We start from the raw sequence: 14261 nt of genomic DNA on the forward strand, positions 1-14261 counted from the left end.
AATGAACCTGTATGTAGGATCTCTGAGGATTCGAAGTAGGAGGTCATGCCATGTTATTTCTTTTTTATTATGATTGAAAAGTTATTTTAAAAATATCTGTGATGAAGCACCTGTGGGACAGCAAGAGGAATATTTGCAATAGAATGGATTTCTACCCATGGACATTGTGTAGCTCATGAAGTTCTGGTTGGAATAGGATAAAATCAACATGGTGGAACAATCGTTCTTTGCCTGAAATACATGCCTTAGGATTAAATCACCTTCTCTACATGAATACAGAATGTAGATGGCATTGGTGGATTCTTCTAGAAGAGCAATGGGCATCATCCTTGGCACTACACAGGTTATAACTTGCATAGCAGTTCTAAACATAATATTTACAACATGGTTGTCCAACTTTTTGGCTTGCTTGGGCTCCATGAGTGGAGGAATTGTCTTGGGCTGCATATAAAATATATAATAACAATAGCAATATCACTTAGACTTACATACGACTTCACAGTTCTTTTACAGCCCTCTCTAAGCAGTTTACAGAATAAGCATATTTGCCCCAACAATCTGGGTTCTCATTTTACCGATCTCAGAAGGACAGAAGGCTGAGTCAACCTTGAGCCTGGTGAGATTTGATCTGCCAAATTGCAGGCAGCCAGCAGTCAGTAGAAGTAGCCTGCAGTACTGCATTCTAACCACTGCGCCATTGTGGCTCTAATATAGTTAATGGTTACAAATAATGAACTTCCTTTATTTTTAATATCTTGTGCATGCCACATTACTAGCTATCCAGAGCTGCATGTGGACCACAGGACATGGGTTGGACACACCTGCTTTACGCTATCTGGTCCTGTGACCCAGCATATTTTGCTCTCCCTTTCCTGCTTCCTGGCATGCTAATTCTTTACTTCTCGGCTTCCTCCTTTTTCTGAGGAACATAGAAACAAACAAAAAAAAAAAATAATGAATACAGTAGTCCTTGACTTACAACATTCATTAAATGACCGTTTGAAGTTACAAAGGTACTGAAAAAAATGTAGAGAATTTAGATTAGGTTATTTTTAACTGAATTTAATTAAATCATTGAATGATTATTCTCCTTTCTAAATCCATTGATTTCTAAAGCCTGACTTAGTATGATTCTATCTGATCAAGGTGTTTTGCTTTAAGAAAAGACACTTTCTTGATATATTCAACTGCCTGAACCAGTCTTGGCTTTGTTCAAGCTGATCTCAGTTGGCTAATTGGCTTGTTTATGCATAACTCTGAATCATAAGCAAACAACATGATGAGAAAGTGATGTGTATGAATCAGGTCTACGTCCTTGATGCATACATATCAAATAATACACCAATTTATTTGGTTTCAGTTGCAATTTACAGCAGTGAAGAATTCAGACAGAGGGAGTAGCCTAAAACTGATATGAAACTGAATCGTTATGTACCACTTGAGATGGACCAGAATATTAATAAATTGAAAATAAAAATCCTCAGAATATTTTTTTGTGATTAAATGCAGGCAATATAGGATTTCAGTGTTTGCAAATCCTTTTTGTCAAATCAACTTGTGGCATTAATCCTCTAATGGTTTTATTCCCTTAGAATATTTTCCTTTAGGATTATAGAGTCATGATGAGGCAAAGTACAAAAATCCACTTTAATCTTTGAATTGTAGATGTGTGGGAAGGAGCTAAAGAGATTGTCCTCGGAAAAAGGTTGGTCTCCCTTCTATTACCTTAATCCCTTCTCTTTCTGACATATAATTGAGACTAAGAATATATTTAGTACGGATGGTATGCACACAATTGCACTGCTTTCTGGATTAGCAAGTTCTTCTCTTAGTCACCTGTATTTTAATCACCTTCTTTTTGAACTTTTGCAATTTATTGAAAATGGGACTTGTCGCTTGCAGACCAATCAGAAACTATAGCCGGTCCAGAATATAGTGACGTAAATTGTTATGCCTTTACTGCATGACCCAAAGGTCATTTTCCAAAAGGCAACTGAACTTTCTCTGGTTTTTTTCCTTGAAAACGTTTCGTTTGTCGTTCAAGAAACTTCTTCAGTTCTGAACTTCAAAACTAAAGAAGTTTCTTGGATGAGAAGCAAAACGTTTTCAAGAACCTGTCCCCCCCAAGAAAGTCCAGTTGCATTTTGGAGATGCATCTTTGGAACAACCATGACCTGGATGATTGAGAATCTCCATAGACTCTACTTTATGACTTGTGTTGGATATCAATTGGTTTCTGAGTGCAGTTAAAGAAAGATACATGTTTTCACCTATGAATCCCTTCATGGCGTAGGGCTTGCAATTTATGGGATCACCTGTCCCCAGTTGTCTTTGCCTGTTGTCTAAAATCAGGCAGGGTTGTTGTGCTTTAAGTCTCTTCAGCAAAATAGTGCAATCTTATGGGACCAGAGTGATGCCTTCTCTGTTGCTAGTTATTTCTCCTATCTGGAATGGAATTCTGTCCCCAAAGCAGGGGCGAAATGCTCCTGGTCCGAACCGGTAGTGATGGCGACTGGTGGTTCGGAGAACCGGTAGCGATGGCGGCACAAGGCTCCGCCCACCTGCCCGGTCATCATTACTTCCTGGTTGTAACTAGGAAGTAACCTGTTTTTTACCCTCTGCACATGCGCAGAAGGGTTTGTGCATGTGCAGAGGGTCCACGCGTGTACATGACGTGTGCGCAAGCAAAGCAAGTGCACGCGCCATGCGCATGCACTTCCAAACCAATTGGAAAGGTAAGTAGATTTCACCCCTGCCCCAAAGTACATTTGGCTTGAAATTATTGGAATTTACAGTAGAATGGTTTTAATGCTTGTATTCCCTAATGTACTCTCAGGGATTCTAATGGGTGGCAAGTGATCAAACCTATACTGGATATTTGCAAACCAAATAAAGCATTTGCCAGTGTTTACCCAACCTGTCAGTTTACAACTACATAATTCTTGAAACGTTTTTTTTTATCACATTTAGTGCTCACACCCTTGATAGATTGCTGTATTTTCCCAACAACACCTGTCTTGGTAGCAGACTGCAATATGCTAACTCCTACACACTCGTATTGCAGGGTTAGCCATTTTTGAGGCAATTACAATAACAAAAAGATTATTCAGGAAATGTAAAATATTAACACAAAGGTTTGCAGCATAAACCTTTCCTTAGTACCTTACCCGGTACTTTTCCAGAATTCAACTCATCAGTAATTTGATATGTTGCTCTTTGGTTCCTATTCTGTCTTGTGGCTGAATAATATTATACTGTGGACCTAAATAATTCTTCTGAGATTTATCCTCTTCCCATTGATGCGTTGCAGTTTGGAATTGAATGTAGTTCAATAAATTGGCACAAGTCAGGAGGCATCCAAATTGAATTCAAGAAATAAATAAAAGAATCAATTGATCAATTCATTTAGCCAGGGTTATCTTTACTTTTGGACAAGGCACTAATTTCTTAGGTTTGGTTTCAAATCTATAAAATGAAAATAACAATCATTTGCTCAGTAAAATAGTAAATGCAAGCACAATGAAGTCTGCAAAGATCTTTTTAAATTAAAACACTGCATAAATAGACTTTTTTCTGAGATCACTTCCTTTTACTTATGATATTAATTTTTTTAGCTATTTGGTGCCACAATTTTCTCAGAGTGCATCAATTTATCCTTAAAACTAGAGGGAGCAGAAGGTTAGAGAACACACTGAACTTGTTCCTGAAGTATTGTAATTTGAGCTATAAATTGACTCAACCCTTGGAAAACAAAACGCAACACCAGGAAAGTGTCACATGTAGGAAGCTGTGGTATCAAAGTCTACAAAATTATTCTCCTTTTAATTTTTGAACTGCAGAAAAGAAGGGAAGGAAGGAAGGAAGGAAGGAAGGGTAGAGTAGAGTAGAGTAGAGTAGAGTAGAGTAGAGTAGAGTAGAGTAGAGTAGAGTAGAGTAGAGTAGAGTAGAGTAGAGTAGGGTATTTAATGAAATATCTAAGCAAAATTATTTACTAAATCTTTGGCAAAATTTGGGGGAACAGAAAACAACCAAAACCAATTGAGAAAAAAATCTGCTTGGAGCAGCATCTCTAAGTTTTTGAAGTCTGCTACAGATTTTTAGAATAACAGTAGTTTGGTATTATTCTCCCAAATTTACCCATTTTTCTCAGGAAAGTTATGTTAACAGCAGATATTGTCCGAGAAGAACTAAACAAAGTGAAGCACTTAAAATGATCAAGAATCCATTGCCAAGGCTGATTTGATTTACAAGTCAGAAAACAATTTTACAATGGATGACAAAGGTAAGTTGCTTGATTTAAAATGTGTTATGTGAAGTTGTTTAACTTTAAAAGAAAAAAAAACTTTAAAAATATGTCTTCCTTTTTGTGTATTTTTGTGCATATGGACACTGTTTCTGATGGGAGATGAAAAGATTACAAGTTCCAATGATTACACAATGTTTATCTAAGAGATAACATACAGCTGATAATGTTTCTAGATTAAAGCTATCATGTCTAGAATTAGAGTTTAAAAAGATCTAAAAAAATCACAGAGAGGGAGAGAGAGAGAGGGAGAGAGGCTAAGCATAAATGCTTTCATTAATGTTTAACAAATTCCTATTTTGTTCAGATTTCTACTGGAATTTTTTCTTCCATCCAGCTTATACACAGAACAAAATTTATTTGCTGCCTTTTCAAATTCTGTTCAAGCATAGACTAATTGTTTCACCTATGTAGATCTCACTAGATAATTTGCATTCAGGGGCATCCATGATGCAAACCGTGATGATGCTGAATGGTAATGTGTGCAATGACATCATCATAAAACTTTACCATAAGATGCTGCATTTGCAAGATGACATCAGTGGTGTGACGTGTGCACAAAGCGCATGCACGAAGCGAACCAGTTGTTACACTGGTTGAAACCCACCACTGGATGACATGACTGTGAATATTTTCTCTGCCTCATGAGCACCCATATCTGCATGAGAGCAAGTAAGATATGAGCTATCTTGACCTATCGCTTAGGTCTTTATTGCAGTTCCCACTGAAGGCTTTACCAGTAGGCGACCAACACGGAACTCTATTTCTTCTTATGTCTTAAGAGGTGTATTTTAAGATTAGGTGAGAGAGCTTGCAAAAATAATCAACAGTCAATAGGTCCAATTGTTTCTGTAGGGACATTAAGAGAGGTCAAAGAGGCCATCTAAATAAAAATTGAACAGCCCTCTCTCAATAGAGGAGGAGGAATATGAACTGTGTACCACACAGTTCTTTCAGCAGTCCCAAGAAGGTGCCACACCCATTTGCCCTCTAATTCAGGTGAATTAGAAATCAGGGGTGAAATCCAGCAGGTTCTGACAGGTTCTGGAGAACCGGTAGCGGAAATTTTGAGCAGTTCGGAGAACTGACAGCGGAAATTTTGAGTAGTTCGGAGAACCGGCAAATATCACCTCTGGCTGGCCCCAGAGTGGGGTGGGAATGGGGATTTTGCAGTATCCTTCCCCTAAAGTGGGGTGGGAATAGAGATTTTGCAGTATCCTTTCCCTGCCACGCCCACCAAGCCATACCATGCCCATCAAGCCATGGCCACAGAACCAGTAGCAAACGAATTTGGATTTCACCACTGCACTGAATGTATTAGACATTCTCTCAGTGAATCAAAAGGACATTGAGTCCAATTTAAGTAGACCGAGAAGAACAGTTTAAAATTGATGATAATCTTAGCCAAAGCCATTTAGATCTCAAATGTTGCATGTGCAAATTGCAGTTTAGAAAAGAGTATGATCTTCCAAGAGGCCAGCCTAATAACCAATAATGGTGTTGGTTCTGTTTATGCTTCTATGGTGCCATGTCTTGCTTATTTGGGAACGCTATGGACCATTCACAAGAAATAGCATGAGGTCAGAGTCAGACAAAGATGAGAACAAAGTAGATCACAACAGATTCTCTCTTTATCACACAACTATTAACCAATACCTAGATAAGCAAACAATTTAAGCTTTTTTTTTCCCAAGGAGAAGAATATGGGTTTTGTAATAATTCACACGTTGCACACAAAAGTAATTTGACCAAATATACTTTGATATATTTGGCAGACACATTTTCCCAAAGGCACTAAAATGAGTTAGCAAAACTGTGTCAACATTTACACTCAACAAACTTGTCTGACTGTTAGTGTGTTAACTAAGGTAACCAATGGCATGCTTTTACGTCAGTCTTGATTCCTGGCGACTTCCTGGACAATTTTCTGCAGTTTGCTTAGCAATTTTTTTTAGAAGTGATCTTCCCTGTCTTTCTTCTACCTAGGGTTACCTAGGGAAAGTGATTGCTTAGAACAGGGGTCAGCAATCTGCAGCTCCGGAGCCGCATGCGGCTCTTTGGACCCTCTGCTGTGGTTCCCTGTCAGGTGATCCTACCACTGGCTGGCCCTGCCCCTCACCCTCCCCTCCCAGTCACTCCTCACCTGGTCTGAGAAGGTAAGGGCAACCGCAGGGGATGGAGAAGCGGCCAGAGCAGAGATAGAGAGATACAGAGAGTAGGGGAGAAAGAGAGACATAGAGAGATACAGAGAGAGAGGGAGAGAGGGGGGAGAGAGGGAGGAAGGGAGGGGAGAGAGAGAGATATGTTAAAAGGATTTTGTGGTACCCGTTGTTTTTTAACAACTGGTTCTCTGCCCTAATGACCGGCTGGGTAGGTATGGCTAGGGGGTGATGTGACTGGTAGAAGTGAGTGACATCGAGTTGGCCACACCCACCTAGGTTTTGTGGCTCCCGGTGTTTTCTTTTCTGTGGGAAATGGGTCCAAATGGCTCTTTGAGTATTTAAGGTTGCAGATCCCTGGCTTAGAACCACCCACCTTGCTTCTGTGCCTAAGGCAGAACTGGAACTCACAGCCTCCCAGTTCCCAGTCTGATGTCTTTCGTATTCATAGTTGGAGAAATCGGACCATTTTCAACAACTACATTCGGCAAAGATATCTTTGTATTTCCAAACAAGGTCAATTAGAGGCCTCACAAAGAGGGTTAGTTGGTTCATCTGCCTGGCTTGGCTTTATTGGTAGATGCTAAAATGGTACCTTCCTAGTTTGTTCTCCAGATAACTTGCTAACTTCTACTTCTCCAGCAGAAACAATGTCTTATCATTGGCGAGTTCAGCAGTTTTGGAAAAAATTTGGCAGATTGCCCTCTGACAAGAATTTGGATTTAAACAATTGTACGTTGAATGCAGTGGATATAATGGAGCTGAGTGAGTATACTTCTGTGATACTTCTTTTCACACACATACACACATACACACACATCCATTATCTTCTCTGGGGCCCTTCAAGAATCAACGTTGTCAATAATATTTGCATTTGTAAAAATTGGAATATCTCATTCTGCTCTTCTTCTGTGGAATCTTCTTTCTCTTTAGCTTTCCAGTCAATCCCCTTTCTTACTTCAAGGCAAGCCCTTTCCTAAAAACCTTTTTTAAATAATTTAGAGTGGTCAGCAACTTTAAGATCTGTGGTCTTCAACTCCTAGAATTCCCCCCGCCAGCAGGCTATATTTCTTGCATTGTATGGACTTTTGTTTTCAGTTTTTCAATTCCTCCTTTCCACCGAGCGCCAATGCATTTAATGAATTCCATCCACAGAAATTTATTCCACATAATATCTGCTCATCTTTAAGGTTCCTTTAGACCAGGGGTGTCAAACTCAATTTCATTGAGGGCCACATCAGGGTTGCATTTGACCTCGGGGGGCTGGAGGGGGCATGGCCAGGGTGGGTGTGGCCAGCTTGGCGTCACTCATCAAGGCTCCATTTTTGACCGCGATAGCCTCCTGCAGCCCTCTGCCAGCGGAAACGGAGTTTAGGAAGGCTGCGCATAGGCTCTCCCAGGCTCCGTTTTCACTGAGAGAGGCTGCAGGAGGCCGTCGCGGCCAAAAACAGAGCCTGGGTGGGCTGTGTGTGGCTCTCCTGAGCTCAGTTTTCATTGGCAGAGGCACCAGGGCAGGCCTGTGAGCCAGATCTAAGCACCCCACGGTCCGGATCTGGCCCCCAGGCCTTGAGTTTGACACCCCAGTTTTAGACAATCATATATTTTGCTCCAATAGACCTGTTATAAGGAATTACCATTCATTCATTCAACTGATGCATTTCCACAAAACAATAGATAGTAGTTTACATTATGGGAATTGGTGTAAGGCTAGGTTTTCACAATTTTCTGTCTCTGTTTCTTTTTTAATGGGGACCCAGATTGTTGGGGGCAATATGCCGACTCTGTAAACCGCTTAGAGAGGGCTGTAAAAGTACTGAAGCAGTATATAAGTCTAAGTGCTATTGCTATTAACACTGTTGAGAGTTGTAAATCGAAAGAAAGAAAGAAAGAAAGGTCTACTTATTATTTTTATTATTACTGTGTAATAAGTAATTTGACATTGTGATTTACTGTTTGATAATTTATTAATATAAGTCAGCTTTAATTTCCCATTTACAAAGCAGGCTTCTTTGAGCAAGATATAGTTAGAGCTATCTGCAGTTTGTAACATTAAATAGCATTAAATAGAAACATACTGTAAAGCTTTCCATCTTCTTGTAGCTGGAGAGGAGACGGAAAAAACCTCAGGAAAATATATATGCTCAAGGCTTCAACAGACTTGTTTTCTTAGTGCTACATCATAGCACTTATGTGTGAATCATTGTGTGAAAATATAGCCGAGGGCTGTTCGCACAACCTACTTCACTCTGGTTAGCTGTGACATTGCTCTTTCAACTAAATAAAGTTGAAGGGAATAAAGGGAATAAAGAATCGGCAACAGTTTTAAAGAGGAGCACATTTAACTACATGTATATTCAGTAGAAGAGACGTAGATTGTATTGGTGTGGCTTAGTGTTAGCCATAAACTAATAAACTCAGATGCAGGAGTTGGATTTAAGAGAAATAATAACATTCATTATGTTTGTTGAAACTGTGTGTCAGCAATCTTTCTCTGTTGCTTGGCTGCCTTTAGCTACTGTAATATCACTGCTGCCGGATTTGGAAGAGATTGATCTTTCCTGGAATGACTTCATAGGAGGAGCACTAGAACCTCTGGCCCTTCAGTTCAAACATCTGCAAGAGCTGAAAATCCTCCAGCTGAACAGCTGCAGGCTCACAACCAAGGATGTGGCGTGTTTAGGTACCGTTTAGTAGAACTAGAATCCAATAAGTCATCCCAATTAACTATGTTATTAAAGAGATTGATGGATGACCCCAAAGACAGATCACTAGGGTAAAATTGCAAAATCTAGACCTGCTGATTCTTTGAATTGTCTCTAAGCATATACCTGGCCCCTTCCTGATGCTAAAGCAGGGGAAGATATTGGATCTGATCTGAAGTCTAAATTCCGCTCCTTCCATATCTCCATGAACCAGTCAAGCCCTTAGGGGAAGGGAAGGCTTGGCTTCAAGGCAGATGCTCTATCACTTGTATCTTCTGTTTTCTTCAGATAAGGTTTTTGTTCCCTGCAATGATAGAAGAAAAAAACACTAAAAGCTGCCTCAGTGATTACTGATGGCAGAGAAATTTACTCTGTTCATAATTGATTCTCTAATTTTGCATTTTCGAGCCAATACCCCCAAAAGAAACTCAATTATCCTTCAAAATTAAGATTGTTGCCTCAATATTGAAATGCATTTCCCCAATATATCCCTATAGCATATTACACTTTACATTGAAACCTATGTAAAAAAAAAAAAGACAAAAATGCATATATTCCTGAATGTAATGGCACAGCAATGCATATATTCAGGAAAGTAGGATTCTAAATAGGCATTTGATTAGACAAAACAGTTTGCAATGTATAAAGAAGTATGCAAAAACAGGCACATTAGTACAAATTAGTTCAAATCCATTCTCAAGCTACTATGGAAATAAAGAACAGCAAAACAATTGAGGGAAATTTACAGATTCACTCACACACACACACACACACACACCCTCAATGACTGAAATCTTCAATAGTTTCGTACATGTGTGATATTTTTCATATATTCAGTTCAATATCTGAAACAGCACAAGGAATCCCAGATGATTTATTATTATTATTTTTTTTACAGGAGAAGCACTAGAAGGAATTTCTCACCTTGAAATACTAGATTTATCATGGAATCCTGGCGTTGGAGGAAGCCTTTCCCTTCTAACCTCCAAAATCCTCAAAGGCTCTAAACTCCATACATTAAAAGTAACAGATTGCTGTCTTACTCAGGAAGATGGCAAATCACTAGGTAAGATTCTGTGGCAGAGAGATGTTAACATCTTTGGAGTGTTCACTTTATCAGCTTATTCTTCAAAGCAAATGTTGGATTGAACTCATGATTTTCCAGCTCTTCTAAGTGGTCCAAACAGGAAACCAAAATCATGAGGACTAAATACTGCCTTTGTTGTAGGTTACCGCAACAGTATCTTGCTCATCTGAAAGTGCTTCCTCCCTGCCCTGCCTTTACGTTCCAAATAACTACAGTAGTGGCCAAAATTGTGGAAACCTTTTGGGAAACGTGTATTTTTGAGGTTTGATGGCTAATGACACCACTTTTTTTTGGAGTAGTACCATAAAATTATATACAGGGATGAAATCCAGCAGTTCTCGATTTCTCTTATCAGACTGTTGTTTATGCTGTGGCTCGTCCTCCTGTCCCCCAAGGTTGCTTTCACTGCCTATTACAGTTTCCACTTATAGGCAGTGGTGAAATGTATAATTTGTTACAACCGGTTCTGTGGGTGTGGCTTAGTGGAGGGGGGTTAATGTGACTGGGTGGGCGTAACCAACTTTTTTGTTTTTTTTACTTTTAAAAGTATTTTTTCTACAATGCTTTCTTCGGCCAAAGAGGTTGTAGAAAAAATGCTTTTAAAAGTTCTGACAATCCCAGCTGAGCCGCGCGATCATCAGAGGCTTTTTTTTTACTTTTACAAGTATTTTTTCAGCCAAAGAAAAAATGCTTTTTGTTATGTCCTTATAAGGACATCCGCCCTGATTGGCTGCTAGCCATCGGGCGGGAGATTTGAATCCCTGTCAAGGGGCGGTGCGTCTGCCGGGAGCGAATATAAGGAGAGCTCCGGCAGCGTGCCAGCCAGTCTTGTCTTGCTACGTTGTAACTAATAAAGTTATTTAATGTATCGAGCTGGTCACGTCTTCTGTTCCTGCGCCTGATCTAACACTGGCGACGAAGGACTAAGAGAAGAGAACCTGAGAAAGACTCACGGCACGATCGCCCACCGAGCTGAAGTCACTACACCACAGCGACTTCCAGAATGGCTACCCCGCAAGCCCCGATGACCGCGCTGAACCCATTCGACCCATCCCGGGAGAAGTGGAGGTCATACATGGTCCGATTCCGACAGTTCCTGCAAGGCAATGGCTACCAGAACCTCAACGATGAGCGGAAAAGAGCCCTCTTCCTGGCTCATTGCGGATCGGACGTCCTAGAGATGGCGATTGACCTCGTGGCACCCAGGGACATTGAGGAGATGTCCTGGAACGACCTGCAGGAAGTCCTACAGGAGCACTACGCACCTACAGGCACCCCCATCGCAAACAGGTTCACCTTCCAGCAAAGAAACCAGCGGGAAGGTGAATCCATCAAGGAATTCGTGGCAGCGCTTCGCCAAATCGCTGCCAACTGCGAGTTCGACAACGTGGATAATGCCATCCGAGACTGCGTTGTTTTTGGAATGCGAGATGTGGGGCTGCAGAAGAAATTCCTCAGCCGAAAGAGGATCCCGCTCAAAGACGTCCTCGACGAGGCGACAGCAGCCAAAACATCAGAGAAAGCAGCAGCCACGATGATAAAGGCAAGAGGGATCCATAAGATCCACAAGTCGGGCCTGACCTCATCAGACGAGGCAACCACACAATCCGAGTCAGATGAGGAAATGGCCGTCCACAAGGTCTCCCGCCCCCCCCAGGCGGGAAAACCCACAGCATGGCGACCGGGGAGAACGATGCGGCAGCTGCAGAGGCGACCACCCCAGGGCAACCTGCAGATGGAGGGACGCGACCTGCCGCCGATGCCTGAAGAGGGGGCACATCGCAGAGGCCTGCAGAGCCACAGACCCAGCCCCGGAACCGCCCAGACCACGAGCCCGGGAGAATCGCAAAGACAACCAGAGGACATCCAAACGGTCCTCAAACCAGTCCCGGCGCGGGGAGGAGGACTATCCTCAAAATAGAACGGTGCACCAGACCACCATCGCTCACACAAGCGACGAGGGGACCACCAAATTCCACGTGACGCTGCTGGCAGAGGGGTCACCATGCAGGATGGAGGTAGACTCCGGATCCGCCTACTCCATCATGGACTGGCAGCACCTACAGCAGCTGAAGCCATCCTACAAAAAGGCCCAGCTGAAAACCCCAAAGTCGAGGCTTGTGGACTTCAACGGAAACCCCATTGAAATCCTGGGCAGAGCCACCATCCACGTGAAGTACAACGACTTCAACGGGAAGCTGCCCATCACCATCGTGGAGCACAGCCGACCGAACCTGTTAGGCGTGGAGTGGTTTAAGCCGCTGGGACTTTCACTTCAGGGCATCAACGAGATCCACAGGGACGAACTCGACACCATTATCGAAGAGTTCACGGAAGTCTTCGATGGTAAGCTGGGGAAATTTGTGGGGAGGCCAATTTCCTTTAATCTGGACAAGGGAATCACTCCAATTAGGCTTAAGCCCCGCCGAGTTCCGTTTGCCCTGCGGCCTAAAGTAGATGAGCAGCTGGATAAGCTGATCGCCCAGGGCGTCCTGGAACCGATCGATCATGCTTCATGGGAGACCCCCATTGTGACCCCACTGAAGCATGATGGGTCTGTGCGCATCTGCACCGACTACCGTTGTACCATCAACAAGGCGTTGGCACAGAGCGCATACCCAGTCCCAGTTGTGCAACACCTACTGCATTCCCTGGGATCTGGCTCAATTTTCGCGAAACTGGACCTGGCCCAGGCTTACCAGCAACTGCCAGTGGATGAAAAAACGGCGGAGGCACAAACAATTGTCATGCACAGGGGGGCATTCAAATGTAACCGCCTCCAATTTGGAGTCAGCGCTGCCCCCGGCATCTTCCAATCCATGATGGAACGCCTTTTCCAAGGCATTCCAGGGGTGGTGCCTTATTTCGACGATGTGCTCATCTCCGGTGACTCAAGAGCTCAACTCCTTGAGAGGCTCAGGCTTGTCCTGCAGCGATTCAAGGACAAGGGCTTGAGGGTCAGGCGGGACAAGTGCATCATAGGAGTACAGGAAGTCGAGTTCCTGGGCTACCTCATTGATAGCACAGGCATCCACCCCACCAAATCAAAAGTGGAAGCAATCCATGAAGCTCCAAGCCCAAAAAACAAAACGGAGCTTCAGGCTTTCCTTGGGTTGCTCAACTTCTACGCCATTTTCTTAAAACAGAAAGCCACAGTTGCTGAGCCACTCCACCGCCTGCTGGGGAAATCGGCTTCCTGGAAGTGGGGCCAGGAAGAGGAAGCAGCGTTCCGGGCCATCAAGGGACTATTGACGTCAAAAAGCGTCCTCATTCAATACAGTGAGACGCTGCCCATCAAGCTGACCTGTGATGCATCGCCGTATGGGGTGGGGGCAGTCCTCAGCCACGAACTGCCCAACGGCACGGAAGCCCCCATCGCCTACTTTTCAAAGACCATGTCCGGCGCAGAACGGAACTACAGTCAGCTGGACAAAGAAGCCCTGGCCATCGTGGCTGGAGTGAAGCACTTCCACGAATACCTCTATGGAAGACGCTTCACCATAGTCACCGACCACAAGCCACTCCTGGGACTCCTTGCAGGCGACCAACCCACCCCGACCTTCATGTCTCCACTGATGACGAGATGGGCCATCTTCCTAGCCGGCTACTCCTACCGGCTCGTGCACCAGCCAGGCACAGCCATAGGAAACGCCAACACGCTCGGCAGATGCCCGTCGAAAAATCCAGTCGAAGACCCAGCCCCCACGCTCCACCTATTCCATATTGATGACGACGCCAGCTGTCCGGTGTCATCCGCAGATGTGGCCGTTCACACCCAAAAGGACCCCACACTCTGCCAAGTGAAGTCCTGGATCCTCAGAGGGTGGCCATCGGAAAAGCCAGAGGAGAAGTTCAGCCCGTTTGCCAGGAAACAGAAGGAGCTGTCCACCATAAAGGGCTGTCTGCTATGGGGAGACAGGGTGCTGATCCCAAGCACTCTGCAACGGCGGACGCTAGAGACTCTGCACAAAGGGCATCCGGGCATCGTCCGCATGAAGGCCCTGGCACGG

The 14261-nt window shown here is 43.3% G+C and overlaps 1 protein-coding gene across 4 annotated transcripts in view; it reads left to right on the forward strand.

Annotated features, from left to right (window-relative positions):
- LRRC31 (leucine rich repeat containing 31) overlaps window positions 1-14261 on the forward strand; it is a 54133-nt gene that overhangs the window by 27183 nt on the left and 12689 nt on the right. For 2 of the 4 annotated variants that reach the window (XM_087872077.1, XM_087872076.1), the window contains 6 exons: window positions 1593-1705; window positions 4151-4282; window positions 6290-6459; window positions 7105-7227; window positions 8975-9142; window positions 10063-10230. In XM_087872077.1, coding sequence (XP_087728203.1) covers window positions 7113-7227; window positions 8975-9142; window positions 10063-10230 — 451 coding nt within the window. In that variant the 5' untranslated portion in view covers window positions 1593-1705; window positions 4151-4282; window positions 6290-6459; window positions 7105-7112. The remainder of the gene's footprint in view (window positions 1-1592; window positions 1706-4150; window positions 4283-6289; window positions 6460-7104; window positions 7228-8974; window positions 9143-10062; window positions 10231-14261) is intronic. The other 2 variants (XM_034439008.3, XM_087872075.1) reach the window with 1 other exon arrangement.

This window comes from Pantherophis guttatus, chromosome 6 (assembly GCF_059756535.1).
Source record: "Pantherophis guttatus breed Tessera chromosome 6, ASM5975653v1, whole genome shotgun sequence".
Lineage (NCBI taxonomy): Eukaryota > Metazoa > Chordata > Lepidosauria > Squamata > Colubridae > Pantherophis > Pantherophis guttatus.